Here is a 23,874-nt window from a genome sequence, read left to right as displayed (position 1 = left end):
GGAAGGGAAGAAGTCACTAAAGAGAATGAGAGTAGGCAGGTAGAATTCAAGGAAGGGGGAATAAGAAAATTGAAAAGAAATGAAAAGACAAAAGAAAAAAAAATAGAAAATAAAGAAAGAAAGAAAAAAATATTTTTAAAAAAATAATAATGATAATAAAAAAATGAAAATTAAAATTTAAAAAAATAATAATAATAAAATAAAAAATTAAAAAAATAAAAACATTTAAAAAAGTTAAAGAACAACAACACCAACAAAAAAATGAAAATGAAAGAAAAAGAAAAAAAATAATAATAAATGCAGTCATAGAGTTCAATTAACTTCTCTTCCAGTAGGTGGAGCTGTGCCCACTGGGCCAAGCTTCTCCTCTCAATAGGTGGGAACCATTCACTGTGCAGCAGCTCTTCCTCCCAGACTGGGCGGGTCTCCAATCCTGAGTGCCTAGGGCCTTCTCTTGTGTTTCCTCAAGCCAGGCCCCGCTCACCTGTGACGCTTACCACAATACTGGTTACAAGCCAGGTCTGCTGCTCCTGGGAGCCCTGTTTTCATGAACGCCTGGACACACTCTCCCTGTTTGCCTCCCTCAGACCCTAAGTTTGTAGAGCTTGGGGCTGAGAACGCCCAGCGAATTTGCTTGCCCTCCAGTAGCCACGCCCCCGGTAGCTGGTGCAAGAGACCTCAGTTGTCAGCGCTGGTGGGAGCGGTAGCCGGGAGTTCCGTGCCACTAGTCCCGTGCCACTCCTGATTCCCTCGCTCTGGCTATGGAGCTCACAGGAGAGCTAGGAGGGGCCCTTACGGGAGAGCTGGGAGGGGCTCTTAAGGTTTCCCCACTGTGTGGAGAGAGATGGCTAGGGGATTACACACCTGTCGCACTGGTTTCAATGAAGTTATCTCCTCCGCCCGTGACGTCAGTTCTCTGCCAAGGTGGTATCCCCTGCAAATGGTGACCATTCGTTCCCTTTGCCGGGTGACCAATGCAACGGGTGAGTCCTGACTGACTTTCCCAAGCCCCATTTCAGTCCTGTGGCCACTGCCTATGAAGGCTTGGTTGGCTTTTACCTCTGTATGTTCAGATGGCCTACCAGTTATTTCAGCGGGATCGTTAGTGCTGAGTCACGAGAAGCAGGCGAACTTGAATGCAGCGGATCTGGGCTCCGTGTGTGTGTTCTGAGGGGCCCAAACTGTTCGCCCCAGATCCACATCAGCTCAGCATTGCCTAGTGATCCTGAGCAAACAGCATTTAGACAATTTACGCCTCCCTATGCCCGCGTAGCTGGAGAGGTCAGAGACTTGATCTCTCCGCGCCCGCAGCCATGTTGGATCCTCCGATAATCATAGGATAATTTTAAAAGGGGAAAAAATATAAAGTATACTCAATTCCTGGCTCATAGCATCAGTGCTCAAAATTTTACTTAGTATGTAAATAAATATGCATATAGACAAATATACATAAAAATTATCTTCTTAGGATGAAAACTTTTTATTCCTGAATTTTTTATCTACACTTGAGACTATTTCATAAACCTGATACTCCAAAATAATGCTTAAATAATATCTAATTTATAGATACCAAGCTTTAGTTTATGACATTTATAAAATTATTGATATAGTAGAGTTTTTCTCTAGATATTCATGTTCAGAAAATACAATAAGATATCTTATAACACAATTATTAATTCATACTTTACTAAAATCATTATTATTGTATTTTACCATACTAATTAATAGCATTATCAAAGATGATTCATGAATATCTTATATTATAGACTGAAAGAGCTAAATATAATACATATGCAGTTAATTTACCCACTATTATAAATTTAATGTTAAAGATATTAAAAAAAAAATTCATAATGATATTTTAAATTGATTTCCTTACCCATTTTGATAAGGAAACTCATTATTTCTTTATAATTTTCATTTTTTAATCTCTCCTTTGTATTCTATTATTTCTAAACTTAAGTATTTTTCCTCTGTAATATGGGAATGTTCTTCATCATAATATAGAGAATCACATATGTTTACATTTTGTTAATTGAAATCCAATGCTTTCAATGATTTTGGTTAATGATATTACCTCATAAATTACTAAATAAAAACAATAACATTAACCTATAGTTAAATAAAATATTGTAATACTACCTTATTCTCAATTAGTATATATGCACTAATGTACCAAAGTTAGCAGTTTAGAATTAAGTAAATAGATAACTTTTCTGAGTGTTATGGTTTAGGTGTTAGGTGTCTCCCAAAAGCTCGTGTATGAGAAAATATAAGATTTAGGGTAAAAAGACTGGGTTATGAAAGCCTTGATCCAATCAGCAAATTAATCCCCTGATAGGGATTAACTTTGTGGTAACTGAAGGAGGTAAGGTAACTAGAGGAGATAGGCCACTGGGGTGTGCCTTTGGGATATATATTTTGTCCCTGCAAAGCAAGAGCTCTCTCTGTTTCCTGATCACCATGTTCTAAGCTGCTTTCCTCTGCCATACCCTTCCACCATGGCAATATGCCCCGCATCAGGCCCAGAGAACAAGGGCCAGTTATCTATGAGCTGAGACCACTGAAACCATGATTGCCAAATAAACTTTTCTTCTAAATTGTTCTTGTCAGGTCTTTTGTTCAAAGCAACAAAAAAGCTGACTAAAGAACTGAGTAAAACATCCATTTGCTCTAACAGGTGAAATTCTCAAAACCAGGATTCTTCCATGTCCCTTGGTTATCTCCCATTCATCACACAGCCTCCCATATGGTATGTATTTAATAAATTTCTGATGAGAGGAAAGAATAAAGAAACTGCATACAGATTTTATGCCTTTGTTTCTATGACCAAGCCTCCAATATCTGAATGGTATTAAAAAGTAGAAATATTTTTGAGGGGCTGGGGATGTGACTCAAGCATGCGCGGGACGCTGTGTTCGATCCTCAACACCACATAAAAATAAAATAAATATATTGTGTCCACCTAAAAATAAATATTTTTTTAAAAAGTAAAAATATTTTTTGGAAAAAAGAACACTATTGAAAAGGATGAGAAAATGGCAGGTATACAAATCCACTACTCCTTTACCTTTACCAGTTAAAAGAAGCTAAACTAAGGCAACCTCTCTTGTGAGTATTTATAATTTTAATTTACCTTATACCTTTTCTTGTTATTCAATCTAAATCCAAACATCATTCTGGTATCAGTTTAATTCTAATAAGCCCTATACTGACCAAACTAAATATTTACTTTCTCTCATCCTACCTAGAACAAATAAAACTAATAAAAATTGGGATTATGCGTTGAATATAAAATATTTGATTCCCAAATAAAGCACTTAAATATTATAATTTATTTATGTGGATTAAATATAGATAAGTATTTACTTACAATATCCTAAAAGATACATAAAATGAAAATCTTAATTATTAAAATTAAGTGTTGAGCAACTGGTTCCAGTAATCTGTAAGACTACATACACTGAAGGATTTTGCCACTAAAAAACAACTAGAACATAAGTAAAACAGGTTGACTTTATTGTAAAACAGGTTGACTTTATTGTATTGTTACACTCAACAGAAAAAAAAAACAGAAACAAAGGAAAACAGCTGAACATGAACTATAAACATTAAACAAAAGCAAAAAAATGTGTTGTTATGATAAGTACAAAACTCAGAAATGTAATCTGGAGAGTAAACTTTAAGTCACCCATAATGTAGGGAAGCATACTGATAGAAATGTTGAAAGAAATAAAATGCATACACAAAGTGATGTGTAAGCAAGAAAGAGCTATCAACAAGTATCAACATTTTAAAAAATAAATGCAGCCTTTAAAAATTAAGATATATAGATTCATATATAAAAACACAAAAGATGGATTCAAAAAGAGTCAACATACAGAGAGAATAAGAAAAGCACAGAAATATTTTAAAAAGAAGCACAAGCAATTATATGAAAAAATTGAAAGAGCCTAAGAAATGCAAAAAAGAATAAAACAGAATAATATACACTAATTGCAACCCAAAAATGAATGAATTTTTTACATGTAGGAAGGCAATATGTTCTGCAATAATGAGTAGGAGTTTTGAGAAATAATAAAAGACATGCTACCTAAACAGGAATCATATTTCAAAATTACTTATGTTAATATAGTTGCTAGATAAAAAAGACAAACATGAGCTATTGAAACAGAAAAATAAATTTCACATAAATTACCTTTATAATTTTGTTATGTTGAAAGACAGAACCAATTATCAGACAAAAAATATGTAAATAAGTAAAGTTTTGATCTGGGTTAGAGTGTTTGAACTTTTTATTATTCAATTAATTCTAATTGGTATAAAACAAAAAGCATTCATCTAGCTTAAGCATTTGTAGAGGTCAGCTAATAGGGACTGGACTCAGTCATTGATGCTCCTATCTTTCATCAGGATACAGGCAAACTGACTCACACTGTTTTCTATGGCAAAAGCAAAAGAAAGCAAACCTAAATATGCAAGCATATATCAAGGTTCCATTATGTCTGGTTTTTAAAATTATCAATGGCCTTAAATAAGTGACATGGCAAAGCTCTGCATCAATGATCAGAGAAGTAAAGTACTATCCTTCTTTGAAAGTAAAGAGTAAGTTCTTCTAAAACAATTCCACAGGTACACACCAATTAAGTGCATGCTCTTTTGGCATAATTTAGCTTCCCAGTCATATCTATGCGTAAAAACAAAGATGAGAAATATAAGCATCTAATTATGCCCAATTATATGATGAAAACTATAGGAATAAAGGAAATATATCTTAGTAAAAAATTAGCAATCTCTACCACAGTAATTCCAAAGAAATTTCAAGGATTGGTTTCATATAGACTATGTATTCTGACCATGATTTATTCCAACTACAAATACACAATAACCACACACAAAAAAAGAAAATTCAAAGCCTATGCATATGTACATTTGAAAATATCTTTAAACAAAACATGGAATGAAGACCAAATCATAATAAAGTACTTAAAAATGAACAAAAATGTAAATGCTATATATAAACAACTGTATGATACATTTAAAACAGTATTTAGGAGAAAAACTGTTCTATTAAATATTTAGAAAGGCCAAAAATTAATTAACTATGCAGTTAGTCAACATAAAAAGCTGGAACACGAAAGAACACAAAGAATGTAAACAGAAGGAAATCACAATAATGAAAACACAAAGAAAGAAAAAACTTAGTAACAAATCATAAAACTCAAAATGTCAGATCTTCCCACATGCCAATAAATTTCATAACTCTCCAAGAAGACTATTGAGAAATGAGGAGGGAAGGAAGAACCGTTGAAAGAGGAGACAAAAAAAGAAAATCAACAAATAAAAACAATACAATTATATGTCTATTGGAAATCTAAAAGATGATAAAAATTGGACATATACCTTTAAACTCTTAATTTGAATACTCAAAACTGTTCATATTACCTTACAGGTTACAAAAATTGATTTGAGAAGAAATAAGCTCTATAGTTCTATTAGAAAGAAAGCAGAATCCATAATGCAAAATATGACTGCAAGTACATAATAATTTCAATTAGTTATACAGAAGATTTCTACTGTATGTGTTAGGAACAGATCTTCAACAGTATAATAACACTTCAAAAGAAAGAAAGAGGGAATATTTCCACTTTATTCAATTTACCACAATTATAAAAAGACAGTGACTATAGGGAAACTAAAGACCAATTCCATTCATAAACAGAAACATCTTAGTAAAAAATAGTCAACTAGATTCAGTGGAATATAAATCAAACAACACACAAGAAATAAGTTAGTTTTATCCTAGGACTTATAGGTAATGTTTAAATTAGAAAATACATAATGTCATTTACCATATCAAAATATTAATGGAGATTGGGGTCAAAGTTGTGGCTCAGTGGAAGAGGGCTTGCCTAGCACGCGTGATTTTGCTGAACTCTATATTTCTATAGTTTATGTATAGTTTTTTTTAAGGATTTTCCTCTTAAGTAATGTTATCATTTGTGAAAAATGGTAGCTGTGATTTTTCCTTTTCTAGTCCTAGAAAAATTTATTTGTGTTTCTTCTCATTGTATCTTGTCTAGAACCTCCTGAAAGCAGTTAAGCAGAAGTGGTTAGAGTAGGCATTCATATCCTGTTTAAAAATTTTAAGGGGATGCTTTGGATGATTCAACATAAGGAATATTTGTTGTTCTGGGTAGGTAGGTATTCTTTATTAAGGTTCAAAACGTACCCTTCCCACTACATTTGCTAAGTTTTTGTTTTATCATAAGTGTGTTAGTTCTTTTTATCATAAAATAATGATACATTTTTATCATAATTAAATATTAAGATTTTCTTTTATCATGATTATTAATTTTTTTCTTAGATAATTTTCTCCATTTTTTAATTTTTTTTATTTTTTTAGTGTAGATGAATACAATACCTTTATTTTATTTGTTTTTATTTTTATATGGTGCTGGGGATCGAGCCCAGCGCCTCACGCGTGCTAGGCTCTGTTCATATTACCTTATAGATTACAAAAATTGATTTGAGAAAAAATAAGCTCCATAGTTCTATTAGAAAGAAAGAGCTTCAAAACAAGGGCATGTCTAGGCTGTTATACAAACACATGGGAAGCTAGTGGGCTGCAAATGAATAGAAAGTGGAGAAAAGCAAGAGATAAGGGCCGAGAGTTAAAAGGGGCCAGACCCACATAGTCTCAGAAGTTATAACAACTTCACCTGTAACTTTAAGTAAGATAGGAAGCCACTGGAAATTTTTCAGCAGTGTCATGGATAACATGTTTTAAGATCATTCTGGCTGCTGTGCTTAAAAGACACAAAAGGAAAACAAAGACAGAAGTAGAGAGTAGTTAGAAGGATTGGAATAATCCAAGATAGATATGAGGACAGAACAAAGAAACAACAACAATGCTAGATGTAAGAAAAGATGAAAGTATAGACTTTTTTCAAAGATATAACCAAAATCATTTCTTTCATATTGAATGGGAGGTATGAGAGAAAGAGAGAAATGACTCAAGGATGACTCTAGAGATTTTTCTGGCCAAAAAACAAAATGAAAGGATAGAATTTCTATTATTTAAGACTGAAAAAAAATCACAGGAGAAATAATTATAGAAAGAAATTAATATCTAGTTACACGCACCAAGTAGGCAACCCATTATATAAAAATGTAATTCGGAGAAGAGATCTCAGTAAATGATAGAAATGAAGGAGTCATTAACATATAGGTAGTAAAAGTCATGTTATACCTTGATAGTGATAAAACAGAGAAAATATATGTTCATGATAGAAGAAGGGAGAGGAAATGATAGCAGCAATGAGAAGCAGAGATCATTTATCTGACCTCTGTCTAGGTCCAATAACATGATTGAGTATATAGTAGAACAATTTGCTCTGGTGGTGTTGTAAGACTTCATGTACTAGAGCTGGCTCATACTGACCCAAGAACTCTGACTGTGAATATCAATTCCAATTCTCATTCATTCAAATAAAATTATAGCTTGAACATCTACAGTCTGAGTATTTATAGCACAGAAACTGGAAGACATTACAAATCCAGGCTTTTTTCTTCTTCTTTTTTTCAAAGAGCTGATCATTAAACATTTACTAGAACCCCACTGGCTACAGGAAAAACAGGTTACCTAATTTAGAGAAAGCTAAATTTCCATTAGCACAAAAGGAAAGGGAACATTTCACTGCTCACCAACTTTGAGTTCCAATGAGTATAGAGAAAGGGTCTGGGAAGTCAGAAAAGAGGAAAGAGAGATTGGGTCAGAAAAAGTGATACAAGGTATCTTAGGGAAGATGAGAGTTCTGAAAATAAAGGATGAACTGGGAATATTGAGCTTCTTATGAATACTAAGAAGAACATGGATAAAAGTGTAGATGTTGATGAAAGATGCACTGGAGGACGACAAGCCAAGAAGACTGTTGCTCAGAACTTCCCACTTGGCCTCCGCTGACAGAGGCAAGATGTCCTGTAGGTGGGTGGTCTTATTCTGAATGTTGGTGCACTCTGTTGTCTCTTGCCAATGATGTTCTGCAGAGGTGTAGTCTTATTCCAAGTTTGAGTATTCCCTCTCCACTCCTTCTGATGAAGAACTGGAGTTGGACAGAGGGTTGATCTTGCACTGAGCTCAAAAGCTCCCTCTTGAGTTCTGTTGAAGGAGGCCTCAAAGCCAAGAGAGGAACAGGTTATTTTATTTTAAGATAACATTTACAATAACAAAGTTATAAGACCTTAGAATTACATTTAATATGAACACTATAAGGTCTGTATAGAGAAAATTATAAAAATGTTAATGAAAGACATCTACAGAGAGTCAAGATACACAGGGCAATAAACCATGCTCATTCATTTATTCATGGAAAGATGCAATATCATAAAGATGCTGGAATCTTCACATTAATTTATAAAGTCAAAGACATTCCAACAAAAATCACAAGAAAAATAATATTTAAGGAATTTGGAAAGCCTATTTTAAAATTTATAAAGAAAAAATATAAAAGAATAGCTAAAATGCTTCTAAAAATAAATATAAGGTTGAGGGAATTGACTTAAATAAAATACATTCAAACTTATTAAAAACTGTAATCATTAAAAAGTGTACTACTGCAGGAGGAGTGAATAAACTCAACAATGAGAAGTCCAGAAGCAAATTCATGTATACATGGGAACTAAATAAATGATGGAGCTGGTTCTTCACTAGGGAGAAGAACCATATAATAAACTATGCTAGGACAAGCAATTATCTGAATGAAAAAAAAAGTAAAACTGGATTCCTACTATATTCCACATTTACAAATTAATTTCAAGGTAATTAAATATTTAAAATAGAAAAGCAAATGATCTGTCTAGAAAAGATGGTGTAGAATCATCTCTCCACCTGATCTTCCCTACTAAGTATAACTATAAACCCTAGCAATGTTGTAAGAGACAATGTAGGGGGAACTCTGACAAGTTGAAACAGGTAGGATAACTGGTGATGCATAACAGGACTGAAGAAATAGTATAATGATAAGACATGTTACCATTTCCTACCCAACAGACAAAAAAGGTGATTCAGGCTTTATCCCCAACCTACCAACAAAAGGTAATGTTTTCTGTTCATAGTGGAAATCAAACTAGGAATCAATCAGGAAAATCTCTAAATAATTAGAAGCTGAACACACTTTATTAAAATCATCTATGAGGGTCACAGAGAGTAAAAAGAGGAAGACTAAAAAGGAAATGAAAATAAAACTATGTAAAACTAAATGAAAACCAAAATACAACATATTAAAATATGTTGAACAAACTTTTAACCCACAAAACAGTTTGGATGAATTGCAAATGAAGTATGCAGAGGATAAAAGTCAAGTCCAAAAAGTCAAAAAGTGTATTATTACATTTAAATATCAATCTTGAAATGAAAAAAAAATATAGACAGAGAACAGATTAGTGGTGGCCTAGGGTTAGGAATTGGGGGATAGGAGATAGAGAAAGGTAATAAGGGCTATAAATGGGCAATACCAGAATCCTTATGATTCTATATTTTCATTTTATCCATGTCAACATCCTGGTTATAATAGTGTACTACATTTTGCAAGACATTATTGTTGGTGAAATATAGAAAAAGGGTACAGAGGATCTCACTGATTTATATTTTACAAGTGCATGTGAATCTAAAACTATATACAGATAAAAAGGTTAAGTGTTCTAAAAAATATAGGCACAGTGGAATATAAAATTTAAATAAAATCTGTAAATTAAATAAAAGCAATGTTATCAATGTTAACCTCTTAATTTAAATAATTATATTGTGCTTTTGTAAGAAAAGTCTGTTTTTAGAAATTATAGATTGAAAAAAATTCCTTAAGCAAGTAACAACAAATGTTAACATAAAAAGATGCACTGATAAAGTTGATTACATTAAAATTAAGAATTTACGATCATTAAAAAATAATAAATTGAAAATATGTCACTATCTGGAACAAGATAATCTGCATTCATAAAATTGATTAAAACATTTTTATCAAGAAATGTATCTTTTGAAAGATACATTTTTTAAAAAATTTTTTTAGTTGTACTTGGACACAATACCTTTATTTTACTTATTTTTATGCAGTGATGAAGATGGAACCCAGTGCCTCGCACATGCTAGGTGAACCCTCTACCACTGAGCCACAGCCTGGGCCCACCCCCAGAAAGATACATTTTAAATGATACATTTCAAAAATGTATCTCTTGAAATTAATGAAGAAATATATATTTGTATGTCAAACATATTTCAAATATTTTTAAAGACCAACAATCTAACAGAAAAATGGGCAAAAGTTATGAAGTATTATTTCACAGAAGCTAATACACGAATTGCCTATAATAAAAAAATCACATGTCACAATTAGTAATCAGAAAAACGAAAATTAAGATCTAATAGGGTAATGCTTTAATCATTAGATTGGCAAAAAATCAAGAACCCTGGTAAATATCAATTGTTGGCAAGATTGCAAAGTAATAAGGAATTCTGGGGAAGGTCTGTAAATATGACCAATTGGTTTGAAAAGAATATGACATGATCTAGTAAAATCTCAATCCCCATTCCTAGATTTAATGCCCTACAGAAAAACTTCCATAGATTCCCAGGGAGATGTATAGAATAATATCCATGATATCACTGTCTAATAAACCAAGACTTTGGAAGCAATCTGAACATTCTTTAACAACAGACATAGAAATAAATGCTATAAATTGTACTATAGCCACATATAGCAATGTGGAAGAACCTTAAAAACAAAACACTAAGTCAAAAAGCAAGTAACAGAAAATTACATACACTGCATTTCATGTCATCTATTTTGTCATATATGTATTTCATTTATACATTATATTCGAATACACATATCTCAATTAATCATTAATTAAATATATTTATTTTAAACTGTGGTAATATAAATTGTATTTTAAAATATGGATACTATATTGATTGAAGTTTTCAAAATGTTGTAAATCCTAAGCATATTTTTTCACTACAGATACATTTCCATATTTTCTAAATTATTTGTGGTTTTACATATAATTCAAAATAAATGGTAGAGTTTAAGACCTAAGAATAATCAGCATCTCCTTTGTTCTGATTCACATTTACTTCTTTTTATTTAGTGTAATAATGTAAGTATATTTTTTAATTTTCTACTCAAAACAGAAGTAAACACATTGATTTAATTTTTATCTATTTAACATGGCACAATACTTTGAATAAATACATTGTTAATATATTTCCTGAGGGATTTTTAAGTAAATTACTTCAACTGTTGAAAACATCACCAATGTTTTCAAATTATTATTAAAATTCCCTTGGCACACAATGATAGGTTTCTTCACACCTTCTACATTATAAAACCCTGAAAAAATGCAAAACTATTTTCTTATCAACTACATATATGAAAATTAGAATGGTTAACATTCTGATGCAATATTTTAAATTACTGGAAAATATCAATCAGATCCTAGATTGATGCCAGAGTCACAAAGATTCTTTAGGCAAAAATAAAAATATCTGCATAGAAATATTTCAGAACATGGGGGTAAACGCAACTAAATTCAATGTAATAAATGCAAGGTATCCGCTGAAAACTCTTGAAGACCACCATTATGAGAGGCATAATACAAGGACACATGCCATCACATGAGAATTGATGGGAATCCTCTCTCTACATTTTCATACAATTATATTTAAACTATAATCTATTTTATATAATTACTACTGGCAGATGTCATAATAAATATATTAAACAAGATTCCATTTGTTAGCTAAGCATAGTAGTGCACACATGTACTTCTAGATCCTCAGAAAGCTGAAGTAGGAGAATCACTTGAGCCCACAAGTTTAAAATGAGCCTAGGCAACATAATATTATGAGACTCCCATTAAAAAAAAAATCCATTTCTTTTTTTCATTAAAGGAATCAAAACAGAGAACAGTACCCAAAGAAGTCGAGAACTGTGTACTTTTAATGAGCATTTAAGCACTTTCAAATATATATCAGAGGATATGCAAACGTTAAGAGTACATAAAAATTAGCCACCATTGATTTCTAAGTTCCATACTGCTATTTGTATATTAACTAAATTAGGAAAACTATACCTACAATTAGGTAAATCTTTTGCTAAATTATTCATGCCATTACATAATGAAATGACTAAATAGTTAAAAAGTAATAAATACGGAAGTCTTTAAAAGAATTATAGTCAGTAGATTCATATAGTACTTTAAACAAAAGAGAAAAATAGTATTAAAAATTAAAGATGGGGGGGCTGGGGTTATGGCTCAGTGGGAGAGCACTTGCCCACACATGCAAAGCCCTGGGTTCAATCCTCAGCACCACATAAAAATGAATAAATAAATAAAGTTATAAAAAAAATTGAAGATCATTTATCTTAACCTGTAACCTTTTCTATAGAAACACTATCATTACCTAAGTATAAATTCTCTAATAGGAACTGTGTTAGAGATCTTACATATATTATTTCATTTCCTGACAAAAACTCTTTGATGAATATATTATTCTTAGTGTTTAGAAATGAAAACATGAAATAACATGCTATGTTAGTACAAGAAATAAGTGGTAGATCTGGATTTCAATTATAGATTAGACTTCAGAATAATGCACACTCTTAAAACAGCATCTACTGAAGTATATGCTATATAGTATGTTGGTAGATGCTATGCTGAAGGCAAACAGATTATGATAGTTAACTTATGCAAGGTTAAACTATGAAAGAACTCAATGAAGGCTAAAAATATATTCCTTTAACAAAATATTTCTAAATATCTAAATGAATTAAGATAAATGGATTAAAATGAAACCTACCCATAGCTTATGAGAAAATTGTTGTTTTAATAGCTATATTTATGGTATTAACTAAGTTTTAAAAAGTAATGTTTGTATAACATGTATTATTAATGATAAAATAAATGATTAAACTAATGCATCTAAAATTATTAATTATAAGTTATTAATGAAAATTTAAATCCATTTCTAAAGGTTTAGGAAAAGTTTTGTCTTATAATAAGATATAATAAGGTATAATAATTGTGGCTAATTCAATCATTGTTGCCTGAGCATATAATCTAAAAATTTCAGTAAAAGATTTTTAACTGCTCTTCTAAAAAACATTTAAATTTTATTTAAATAGTAAGATGAAGTGAAACTATCCAGAAATGAAACAGGTATTTTTTTAACTGGCTACAATTGAATTATTAAGATATAAAATATCATAAAAAATTTTATACACACTATAATGTTTATGAATCAGTTGATGCCTTAATTATATGCCCTTTTCAGCATATCCTCTGTTTCTATCCATCCAAAGAAAATATGTTATTTTTTCCAAATTTTTTATTATACTAAAATCATATAAGATTTATGCTTTTAACAAAGTTTAGGGGTTATAATGGCATTTATAACATTGTGAAATTACCCTCATCCATATCCCAAACAGTTTTCATCTCGTAAAACTGAAAATCTATACTCACTAAATAATAACTCCTCATTTTCCATTTTACCCAGCTCTGACAACCATCATTCTACTCTCTGTATCCAGAAATTTTACTACATAAAGCATAAGTTTGACAAATCAATAAAATGGAATCAGACAGCATTTGTCTGTTACTGGCCTGTTTCACTTAATATAATGCCCATGCTATGTACTATAGCATGTACTTCATATCCATGTTCTTGCCATTTTTTTGTCTATTGTAAATAACATGCTTATGAACATGAGTATATAAATACATCTTTAAAATCCTCCTTTCCATTCTATGGGATAGTAATCAGAAGTGTAATTGCTGAATCATATGGTAAATACTAATTCTATTTTTAACTTTTTGAGGAACTACCATACTGTTAAACATTTTTTCATGTGCTTATTAGCCATTTTTATACCTTCTTTGGATAAATCTCTAAAGTAGAGGGATATGTTATGGAGAAGTATGAGACAATACATTTGAAAATCTTAAATCTTCAGATTTCCCTGAACTCCCTGGACCCATAGAAGTGGCCTTGCTCTCCATTTTAAAACTAGCATGCTTCCCTTGACCAAAGACAATTCAAATTCTTCTGCCTTGAAAGACAACACATATCTTTACAAAATATCCCTCATCCTCTCTTCTGGCCAATAGATCAAAATCTATTTAAGTCACGATAAAACCTTGCCTAAAATGTAATCACTCTGTTAAGGCATTATAAGAACTACTCCTAAAGGAACTTTAGGAATGAGCCAACATTTATTTGTAGTGCAGGACATATATGTAGGATTAGATTATGATGAGACAGGGAACTAGAAAATAATGTCAGATATAGGAGAATTTATCAGTATGAGAGTAAAATCTATAATATAGGATTTAATGCCCTAGACAAGGACCCTGGTTAATACGATCTGAGTGAGGATGGTTCTTAGAAAGTTGGAAAGAAATGACAGATTATTAAATAAAGTGTAAACACAAGTCGACCACAACAAATGATGTAAGGAGGCTCAAAAAACTCAAAGTGAGCATATACAAGAGAACACACTATGCAAAGTGAAAAACTCCATAACATAACCCTGTACACAGATGACCAGAAGATACAACAGTAGTAAAGCAATAAGAATTGCACTGGTGAGAGGGGCAGTAACATCACTGAGAATCTCAGTGGTGATTCCACTCTAGGATGATAATAAGAGATGTCATTGATGAACTAGACTTCCTGAAAGCAATGGAAAGATCCTCTGAATGTAGTGGTCAGGCAAAGCAAAGTGGGTATAATATTAGAAAAAAGCAGTGAAGTCAGAACAGCTGTTAGGATGGTGTTAACCATAAAAAATTAGGGAGACAGTAACATATAACATCTTTTGGGGCCAGAAAAAATGGGAAACCAACAGGCATAATGTTGTTCAGTCTATACAACCATAAAAAAATGAGAATGAAACATCAAGATGCTGAGGGCAGGTACCTCATTAAAAAGTCACAAATTATTGTCTGTTTTCCATGCCTGGACCATTTTCATCCACTGAACATACTGACTATAGGAAAAGTCGGATCTCCAGGAAAAAAGATCCTGCAAAGAGACAGTAACTATACACAATGATTTTTACATTCTTCCCCCCAAAGTATCAATGGCCATCTACTCAGGAAACTATACTTTAGAAAAGAAAGAATACTCAAACATTGTGAGACTACTGACACAGAGACTAGCATGGTATTAACATTTTGGAACTCACAGGGTTATAATGTCCCTGATTATATATTATTGTTGAGGTCAGAACATAAAGGGAACAGATTATAAATAGGGAACTTTTTAAGTCTGACTCACAATGAGATAGGATCCATGAACACATCTACTAGTCATTTCCCAATCTCCAAATGAACAATTTGAAAGTATACACTTAATAGTTGGCAGATCTCCCACATTTATTCTTGGCTTGTAGGATAAGGGTTTTTATAGAAGGGAATGCTAAATGGCAGCATTTAAAACAACTCCCTTTCCTAATCAAGATAATAATAAGTAACATGCTTACTGGAGAGGTTTGTAAAAAGTGGCAGAGATTAAACAAAGGATGTAAATATTGTAGTTCCCATGATATTCTCAGATAATACCCCAATCAGATCTCTATACAAACAAAGATCCTGGAAGATAACAGTAGACTACTGCAAACTTAACCAAGCAGCAGCCTAAACTGCAGTTGTTCTGCTTCATGTGGCATCTTTGCAACAGCAGATTAAAGGTACTCAAGTAAATGGTGTACAGCCATTAATTTGGCAAATGTGTTCTTTTTCATCCTATCAGAAAATAAGATTTGAAGCAGTGTACATTCAATTCAGTAAACAATAACATATGTTAATGTTCCTTCTCAGGTTAACATTCCTACCCACAGCCATAAAATAGTCAGAAGTGATCTGCGCTGTCAAAAAATATCATAGAACCTCATTAATCATTATGTTCATCATAACAGATAAACAAGATGTTTACAGAGGTTTACTAAACTTTGGATTTTGTGATAAATATACAAAAGAGGTGGTTGGTGCAAACAGAAGGACAATAATTCATGGCTCATATTTTTTTTTTACTATCTATAGATATGCTTAAGGATAGGGACAGTTTTAGAATGTCAAGAAAACTTAAGGTCCCATAAACTTGTAAAAAGAATCTTCTACTACTTCCATGGTAATCTATTCAGACTTCATATCCACTCATGAGTGCATACCATGATTTAAGATGATTCATATGATCTTTATGCAAACCAATTAAGATCTATAAAGTAAACAAAGTTGTAATTTAGACATCTCTGCCAACCAATTAGACCCTTAAATTCATTTTGCACTGCATTATGAAAAGCTAAGAATAAGTGAAGCATGAAATTAAGCCAAGGTGGGTCAACAAGGTGCTAAGCACTCTGTGATCTAAGTATTATGTGAGGAGGTACATTTTTTCTGGGATATAGGGTTTGTGCCGTACGTGGTATCTTTACTGGAGCAGATCAAAACACGCCCTAATACTTATGATGAGGCTACTGATTTCATAAATGCTTTCTTCTCAATTCCCAGAGTAACGGTAGATTTTTAAAGTTGCTTTTACATAGCAAAGTCAGCAATAAAACTAACATCTTTTGCCCAAGGCAATATAAACTCCCCTACTCTTTTAAAATATAGTGATCTTGATCATCTTTATGCTCTACTACATCAGAAAAAGCACCTTAACTGGGTCTGATGAGCAGAAAGTGACAAGTGTCCTATATGTCTTAGACACGTGTGCCAGAGAATAAACAAACATGAAAGAAAGGCTGAGGCCTAGAGCATGTGCAATATTGCTTCTAAACAAAAGGGAAGTCAATGTATGTTTTATCCTCCATCTTGCCAACATGGTTTAAACAATGTCTGAACTAAGCAAAACTTTGCAATAGAAGATACACTGCCTCTTGGGCCTTACAGCCTAGCAGATCTACTGGTGCTCAAACTGCCTATGGAAAATGTGGATGCTGTAGAGGTCTATAACAAGCCCCAATAGGAGAACCACAGTACTGATTATTTTAGACTTCTGGAGAAAAGTTACTTTCATCCTTATTAATAACTATTATTAAACTGTTTTCCTTTTAGGAATTAGCTCCTACTATGATCATGAGCTCTGGCAGAAATTGTGAACATTTTTTTAATTTTTATTTTTTTTTTAGTTGTAGGTGAATACAATACCTTTATTTTATTTATTTATATGTGGTACTGAGGATCGAACCCAGTGCCTCACATGTGCTACGTGAGCACTCTAACTGCTGAGCCACAAACCCAGCCCAAAATTGTGAACTTTTAATACAAAGTGACTTCATGGCCTGGATTGCTCAACATGTATCAGAAGCATAAAGGCATGAATCTAGACATGCAAACAATAATTCACCTTAAATAGCAAGAATTATAATTGAAATTAAGCCTGAGCACATCAACAAAGCACAAATAAACTCCATTGTATAGATGGTTCAGACTTCCAAACTTCTGTTCCCAGTTCAATGCTACATCTCCCTCACTATGACATTCTTTAAGAGAATAGAAAAAATTGTATCATGGTTTCCAGATGAACAAGTAAATTCAGTGCACTATAATTCTATCAAGGTAAGTTCTTAAGTTTAAGTGGTAGATGGAAAGCCTTCATGTAAATAGAAATTTGGACACTATATATGGCCACTACTTTGCCATGTAAGATGGATCTATATTTATTTCTTGGCAGTGGCTCTCATTTTGGCTGATTGGTTAGGGGTTTATAGAAAAATAACACTAGCAATTTTGAGATAAAATCTAGGAAAACAGTGGCAGGATCTCTTAAAATGGGCAAAAGTATGAGAACATCTGGGTCCCATTGGTAAACTAATCAAAAGACATACCTTGCAGATAATGTCTTCAATTGTCAGGTAGATAATGTGCCCTTTCCTGTGAATGTTGTTCTTTCTCCTTGCTTGTGTGTTCAATGGCTTATATAGGCACTTTCTTAAGATGGAAGTTATACAAAGGCTTAATAAGAAGAACTTTCCTTAAGCAAAGTTCACCTGGCTAGCATCCAATGCTGAATGTCTAGTTTGCCAACAGAAGGGAACCAGGAACCTTCGTCATCTAGGGGCAGTTTCGTTATATTGTACCTCTTCCAATTTAGAGAGCTAGGGATGTGTTTTCACTGGACAAAATATATATTTTTTGTAGATTCAAAAACATAAAGACAACTATAAATTTTCCTCCAAGCCTTCCTCAAAGGACAGTGACAATTTACTATGGCAACTGTTGTACCTCAGACCTTTCAGAAATAATTAGAAACTTACTCTGAATGGATACCCTTTCCTGAGCACTCAAAAATGGTGGTTATGATCTAACACCTGTGGAATTAGTGGTAGACTGTCACCCAGCAACAGCCATATAGAAAAATGCAGTCATTTATCAAAAGTTCAGTGATTATTTTAGTTTAAAAACAATAACCTCCAATGTTGTTTTTAGATAGTCAAAAAAATCAAGGGTTCACAGAGATAGAAAGAGCTCTTCTCATTATTATATCTTAAAGTCAGCCTGTAGAGGTTTTTCTTCCTATCCTCAACAACCCGGGACTCTGTTAGATGGCTTAATCTGAAAGGGAAGAATGCTTCCACCTTGGCATATAGGATAGGTGCCATCAAATTGAAAGTTAAGTCTACCATTTAGGATTCAGGGATCTCTGCGACAGTTCAGCTCTCAATTACTATGTAGATATTTGGGTTACTGCTAAATGATGGTCTTAGAGAGGACATTCTGGATCCCAGCAAAAAAAATGGGGATATATATCTCATTACTTCCACATTAAATAGTAAATGTCAAAGGAAAGTTACAGTATACGACGGCAGTTTCACTACATATTCAGACTCTCCAAGATTGAAGATTCAAATCATGAGGGAAACAATTTCAATAAGCCACGGTGCTAACTATGCAAAGGCAAACACTGAATGAGAACTAGAAAGAAGGAAGAAGCATACTAGCTATGCAACATGACAGAAAACAGACTGCTCAGCTATGAATATTTTTAAAATATATATATTTTAAATATATATATATTTTTTTTCTTGTCCCTCCCCTAATATGTGTTAGAAGGTCTTTCCTTACAGTCATATGTCTTCCATGGCTCCATCTACTAGAGAGCTCTTTTCTCAACAATATAACTCCTATCAGATGGCCCCAACTTTTGGACTCTTATTTTTCCATTGTGCTTCCAATATAAGATGGTAGCAATGTCCTGCTATTATCCAGCTCTAGACTTTCTCTGTGTCTTCTGACACCTTAACACTTCTATCATCTCTGTAACCATCTCCTTTAAGTCATTGTGAACAAAAGACCTAAAGCAGTTCTGTTTTCCTACTGAAGTTCTTAACATTTTCCGAACTTTACCTAAAGATGTCAAACATCAGAGAAATTCACCAAATAACTGCTTTAGAATTTAAAAGCAGAGAAATAATTTCCCTTACCTACTTTTTCTCCCTTTTACCCAAAGGATACGTATAGTATCCTCCTTTGCATATAGACTTTTGCACATAGACTAAAACTGTTCCCTAAATAAAGTAACAAACAAACTATTGGGGTGATATGCATGTATATGGTGGAACTCAACTGAAAAGCAAAGTCTGGAGTAATGGTAGAGCCTTCCTCTCATCACTAGTTATATTTGGCATCTTACCATGAGGAAAGGTACAGGAGGATATGGGGGAAGGGAAGAAAAGGAAAGTCAGCATAAGTAAAATACACTGTTTCAAATCCAAAGTTCCATAATTGCTGCATTTACTGAGCCAAGGTTAGTATTTCATTCAGCTTAACCTCTCCATCTGCTCTGCTCCAGTTTTTCTGACATGTGAATTTCCCACCCACTAACAAAGAACCTACAGTCAGTCCTCAAGTCCTTTGGGTATAAACTGAGGAGTGGGATAACTGGCATCAAATGGTAGTTCTATTCCAACTCTTCTGAGCAATCTCCATACTGCTTTCCATTTGCACCAATTTGCAGCCCCACCAGCAATGTCCAAGTGTACCTTTTCCCCCATATCCTCACCAACATTTATTGTTGTTTTTATTCTTGATAATTGTACTCTTGAATGAGTGAGATGGAATCTCAGGATAGTTCTGAGTTCATTTCTCTAATTACTAGAGATTTTGAGCATTTTTTTATATATCTGTTGATCATTTGTATTTCTTCTTTTGTGAAGTGCCTGTTCAGTTCTTTGCCCATTTATGGATTGGGTTACTTAAGTTTCTGGGTTGTTGTTGTCGTTGTTGCAGACACAATACCTTTGCTTTATTTATTTATTTTTATGTGGTGCTGAGGATTGAACCCAGTACCTCAACATGCGCTAGACAAGCACTCTACCGCTGAGCTACAACCCAGCCCTGGTGTTAAGTTTTTTGAGTTCTTTATATATCCTGGATTTTAATGCTCTGTCTAATGTACATGTGGTAAAAATTTTCCTCCCATTCTGTAGGCTGTCTCTTCACATTATTGTTTTCATTGCTGTGAAGAAGCTTTTTAGTTTGATTCCATCCCATTTATTGATTATTGATTTTACTTCTAATGCTTTAAGAATCTTGTTAAGAAAGTCAGTTCCTAAGCTTATATGGTAGAGATTTGGACCTACTTTTTCTATTAAGCACAGGGTCTCTGTTCTAGTGTCTAAGTCCTCGATCCACTTTGAGTTTTGTGCAGGGTGAGAGATAGGGGTTTAGTTTCATTTTGCTACATGGATTCCCAGTTTTCATAATACCATTTGTTGAAGAGGCTATCTTTTCTCAGATATATGTTTTTGGCACCTTTGTCAAGTATAAGATAACTGTATTTACGTGGGTTTGTCTCTATGTCTTCTATTCTGTACCATTGGTCTATGTGTGTTGTGTTACTATGGCTCTGTAGTTTAAGGCCTGGTATGGTGATGCCTCCTTCACTTTTCTCACTAAGGATTACTTTGGCTATTCTCTGTCTCTTATTTTTCCAAATAAATTTCATGGTTGCTTTTTCTATGAAGAATATCATTGGGATTTTAATAGGGATGGCATTAAATCTGTAAGTTTGTGGTAGCATGGCTTTTTGACAATGTTAATTCTGCCTATCCAAGAGCATGGGAGATCTTTCCATCTTCAAAGGTCTTTTTCTATTTCTTTCTTTAGTGTTCTGTAGTTTTTATTGTAGAGGTCTTTTGCCTCTTTTGTTAGATGGATTCCCAAATATATATATTTTTAATTTTCTAATTTCGCTTTCAGAGGATTCATCACTGATGTATAGGAACACATTTGTTTTATGGGTATTAATTTTTATATCCTGCTACTTTGTCGAATTCATTTATTCGTTCTAGAAGTTTTGTGGTGGAATTGTTTGAATCTTATAAATATAATAGAATGATATCATTGGTAAATAGTGATAGTTTTGAGTTCTTATTTTCCTATTCATATCCCTTTAATTTTCTTCTTCTGTCTAATTGCTCTGGCTAGAGTTTCAAGGACAATGTTGTATAAAAGTGATGAAAGAGGGCATCCTTATCTCATTTCAGTTCTTAGAGGGAATGCTTTCACTTTTTTTTTCTTTCCATTTAGAATGATGTTGGCTTTGGGTTTACATATATAGCTGTGGTTACAATGTTAAGGTATGCTACTATTATCTCTAGTTTTTCTAGTGTTTTGAACATGAAGAGGCACTGTATTTTGTCAAGTACTTTTTAATGTATCTATTGAGATAATCATATGATTCTTGTCTTTGAGTCTACTGATGTGATGAATTAAGTGTATTGATTTGTATATATTAAACCAATTTTGCATCCCTGGGAAGAACCCAACTTGATCATGGTGCACTAACTTTTTAATATGTTTTTCCATGCAATTAGCCAGTATTATATTAAAGATTTTTGCCTCTATGTTCATCAGGAATATTGCTCTTTAGTTATGTTTTCTTGATGTGTCTTTTTTTGGGGCATCAGAGTGATACTAGCTTCACAGAATGAGTTTGCAAGGGTTCTCTCTTTTTCTATTTGTGGAATAACTTAAGATGTATTGGTATTAATTCTTCTTTGAAGGTCTTGTAGAACTCAGCTAAGAATTCACCAGCTCCTGGGCTTTTCTTAATTAGTAGTTTTTGAAGGTGTATTCTATTTAATTGTTTGAAATTGATCTGATTAAATTGTGCATGTCCTCCTGATTCAGTTTAGGTAGGTCATATGTCTCTAGAAATCTGTGGATGGCTTCAAAATTTTCTATTTCATTGAAGTACAAATTTTCAAAATAGTTTCTGATTATATTCTGCATTTCAATAGTGTCTGTCATGTTATTTCCTTTTTGTCACTAATTTTAATAATTAGTTTTTTCTCTCTCTCTTCATTAGCATGGCTAAGGGTTTATCAACTTTATTTTCTCAAAGAACCAACTCTTTATTTTGTCAATTTTTTGAGTTGTTTCTTTTTTTAAAAAGAGAGAGAGAGAGAGAGAGAGAGAGAATTTTTTAATATTTATTTTTCAGTTTTCGGTGGACACAACATCTTTATTTTATGTGGTGCTGAGGATCGAACCCAGCGCCCTGCGCATGCCAGGCGAGCGTGTTACCGCTTGAGCCACATCCCTAGCCTTGAGTTGTTTCTTTTGTGTCAATTTCACTAATTTCAGCTCTGATTTTAATTATTTCCCGTCTTCTGCTGGTGGTGTTGATTTGCTCTTCTTTTTCTAGGACTTTTGAGATTTAATATTAGGTCATTTATTCATTATCTTTCTATTCTTTGAGTGAACAAACAGTGCAATGAACTTTCCTCTTAGCACTCCATTCATAGTGTCCCAGAGATTTTTATATGTTGTATCACTATTCTCATTTACCTCTAAGTATTTTTTTTTATTTCATCCTTGACTTCTTCGTCTGCTATCCATTGTCATTCAATAGCATATTATTTAGTCTCTGGGTGTTAAAGTAGCTTCTATTTTTTATTTTATCGTTGATTTCTAATTTCATTCTATTATGATGTGATAGAATGCAGGGTGGTATCACTATTTTTGTTCATATTTCCTAAGAGTTGCTATGTGGCATAAGATATGGTCTATTTTAGAGAAGGATCCAAGTGCTGCTGAGAAGAAAGGGTATTCAATCACTGATGGATGATATATTCTATGTACGTCTGTTAATTATAAATTATCAATTGTATTATTTAGTTCTATAGTTTGTTTAGTTTTTGTTTGGACAATCTATTCATAGTAAGAGAGGAGTGTTAAAGTCATTCAGTATTATTATGTTGTGGTCTATCTGTTGAAATTGAGTAGGGTCTCTTTGATATATGTAGATGCCCCATTGTTTAGGGCATTGATATTTACAATTGTTATGGCTTATTGTTGTATAATTCCCTTAAGCAGTATGAAATGTACTACTTTGTCCCTTCTGATTAACTTTGGCTTGAAGTCCACTTTATCTGATACAAGGATACAAACCCCTCTCTTGCTTAAGTGATCCATGAGAGTGATGTTTCCTTGCCATCCTTCCACCTTAGTCTGTGGATGTCTTTGCTTATGAGGTGAGTGTAAGAGAAATCTCTCATGTGAGTGATATTCCTCCAAGGCTTGGGGATGAGAGCCATAGTCCAAAACCCAGTGTAAGCCTCTAATAAGAAATCCCACTGATGTTTGTTCTTTGTATCTGGAAAGCACAGTATGGATCAGTGCCTAATTTGCATTCTATGACATCAAGGGAAAAAGCTTACTCAGATGGAAAACTACTTCCCTTCTAACCATAAATGCAGATACTAGAATACAATAGCAGGAGAAATATTGGTCAGAAGTTCTTTTGAAATATCACAAAGGGTGGCCTGACAGGAACAAAAGACAAGTAAGGAAAAAAAAAAAAAA

At 33.0% G+C, this 23,874-nt stretch overlaps 1 protein-coding gene across 18 annotated transcripts in view; it reads right to left on the bottom strand.

Annotated features, from left to right (window-relative positions):
• Positions 1-23,874, bottom strand: part of Spag16 (sperm associated antigen 16) — a 925,858-nt gene that overhangs the window by 826,797 nt on the left and 75,187 nt on the right. For 2 of the 18 annotated variants that reach the window (XM_048808500.1, XM_048808504.1), the window contains one exon: positions 8,038-8,175. The exons of 12 other annotated variants lie outside the window; for them this stretch is intronic. Coding sequence is in view for 3 of the 6 variants with exons in the window: in XM_048808495.1 (XP_048664452.1) it covers positions 7,939-8,175 (237 nt within the window). In the remaining 3 variants the exon portion in view is untranslated. Of the gene's footprint in view, positions 1-6,367; positions 8,176-23,874 lie in introns of those variants that run through there. 4 more of the 18 variants (XM_048808495.1, XM_048808506.1, XM_048808496.1 and 1 more) reach the window with 4 other exon arrangements.

Source organism: Marmota marmota, unplaced genomic scaffold (genome assembly GCF_001458135.2).
Source record: "Marmota marmota marmota unplaced genomic scaffold, marMar, whole genome shotgun sequence".
Taxonomy (NCBI): Eukaryota; Metazoa; Chordata; class Mammalia; order Rodentia; family Sciuridae; genus Marmota; species Marmota marmota.
Note: the sequence above shows the minus strand (reverse complement) of the source record. Positions and strands in the feature narration are given on the sequence as shown.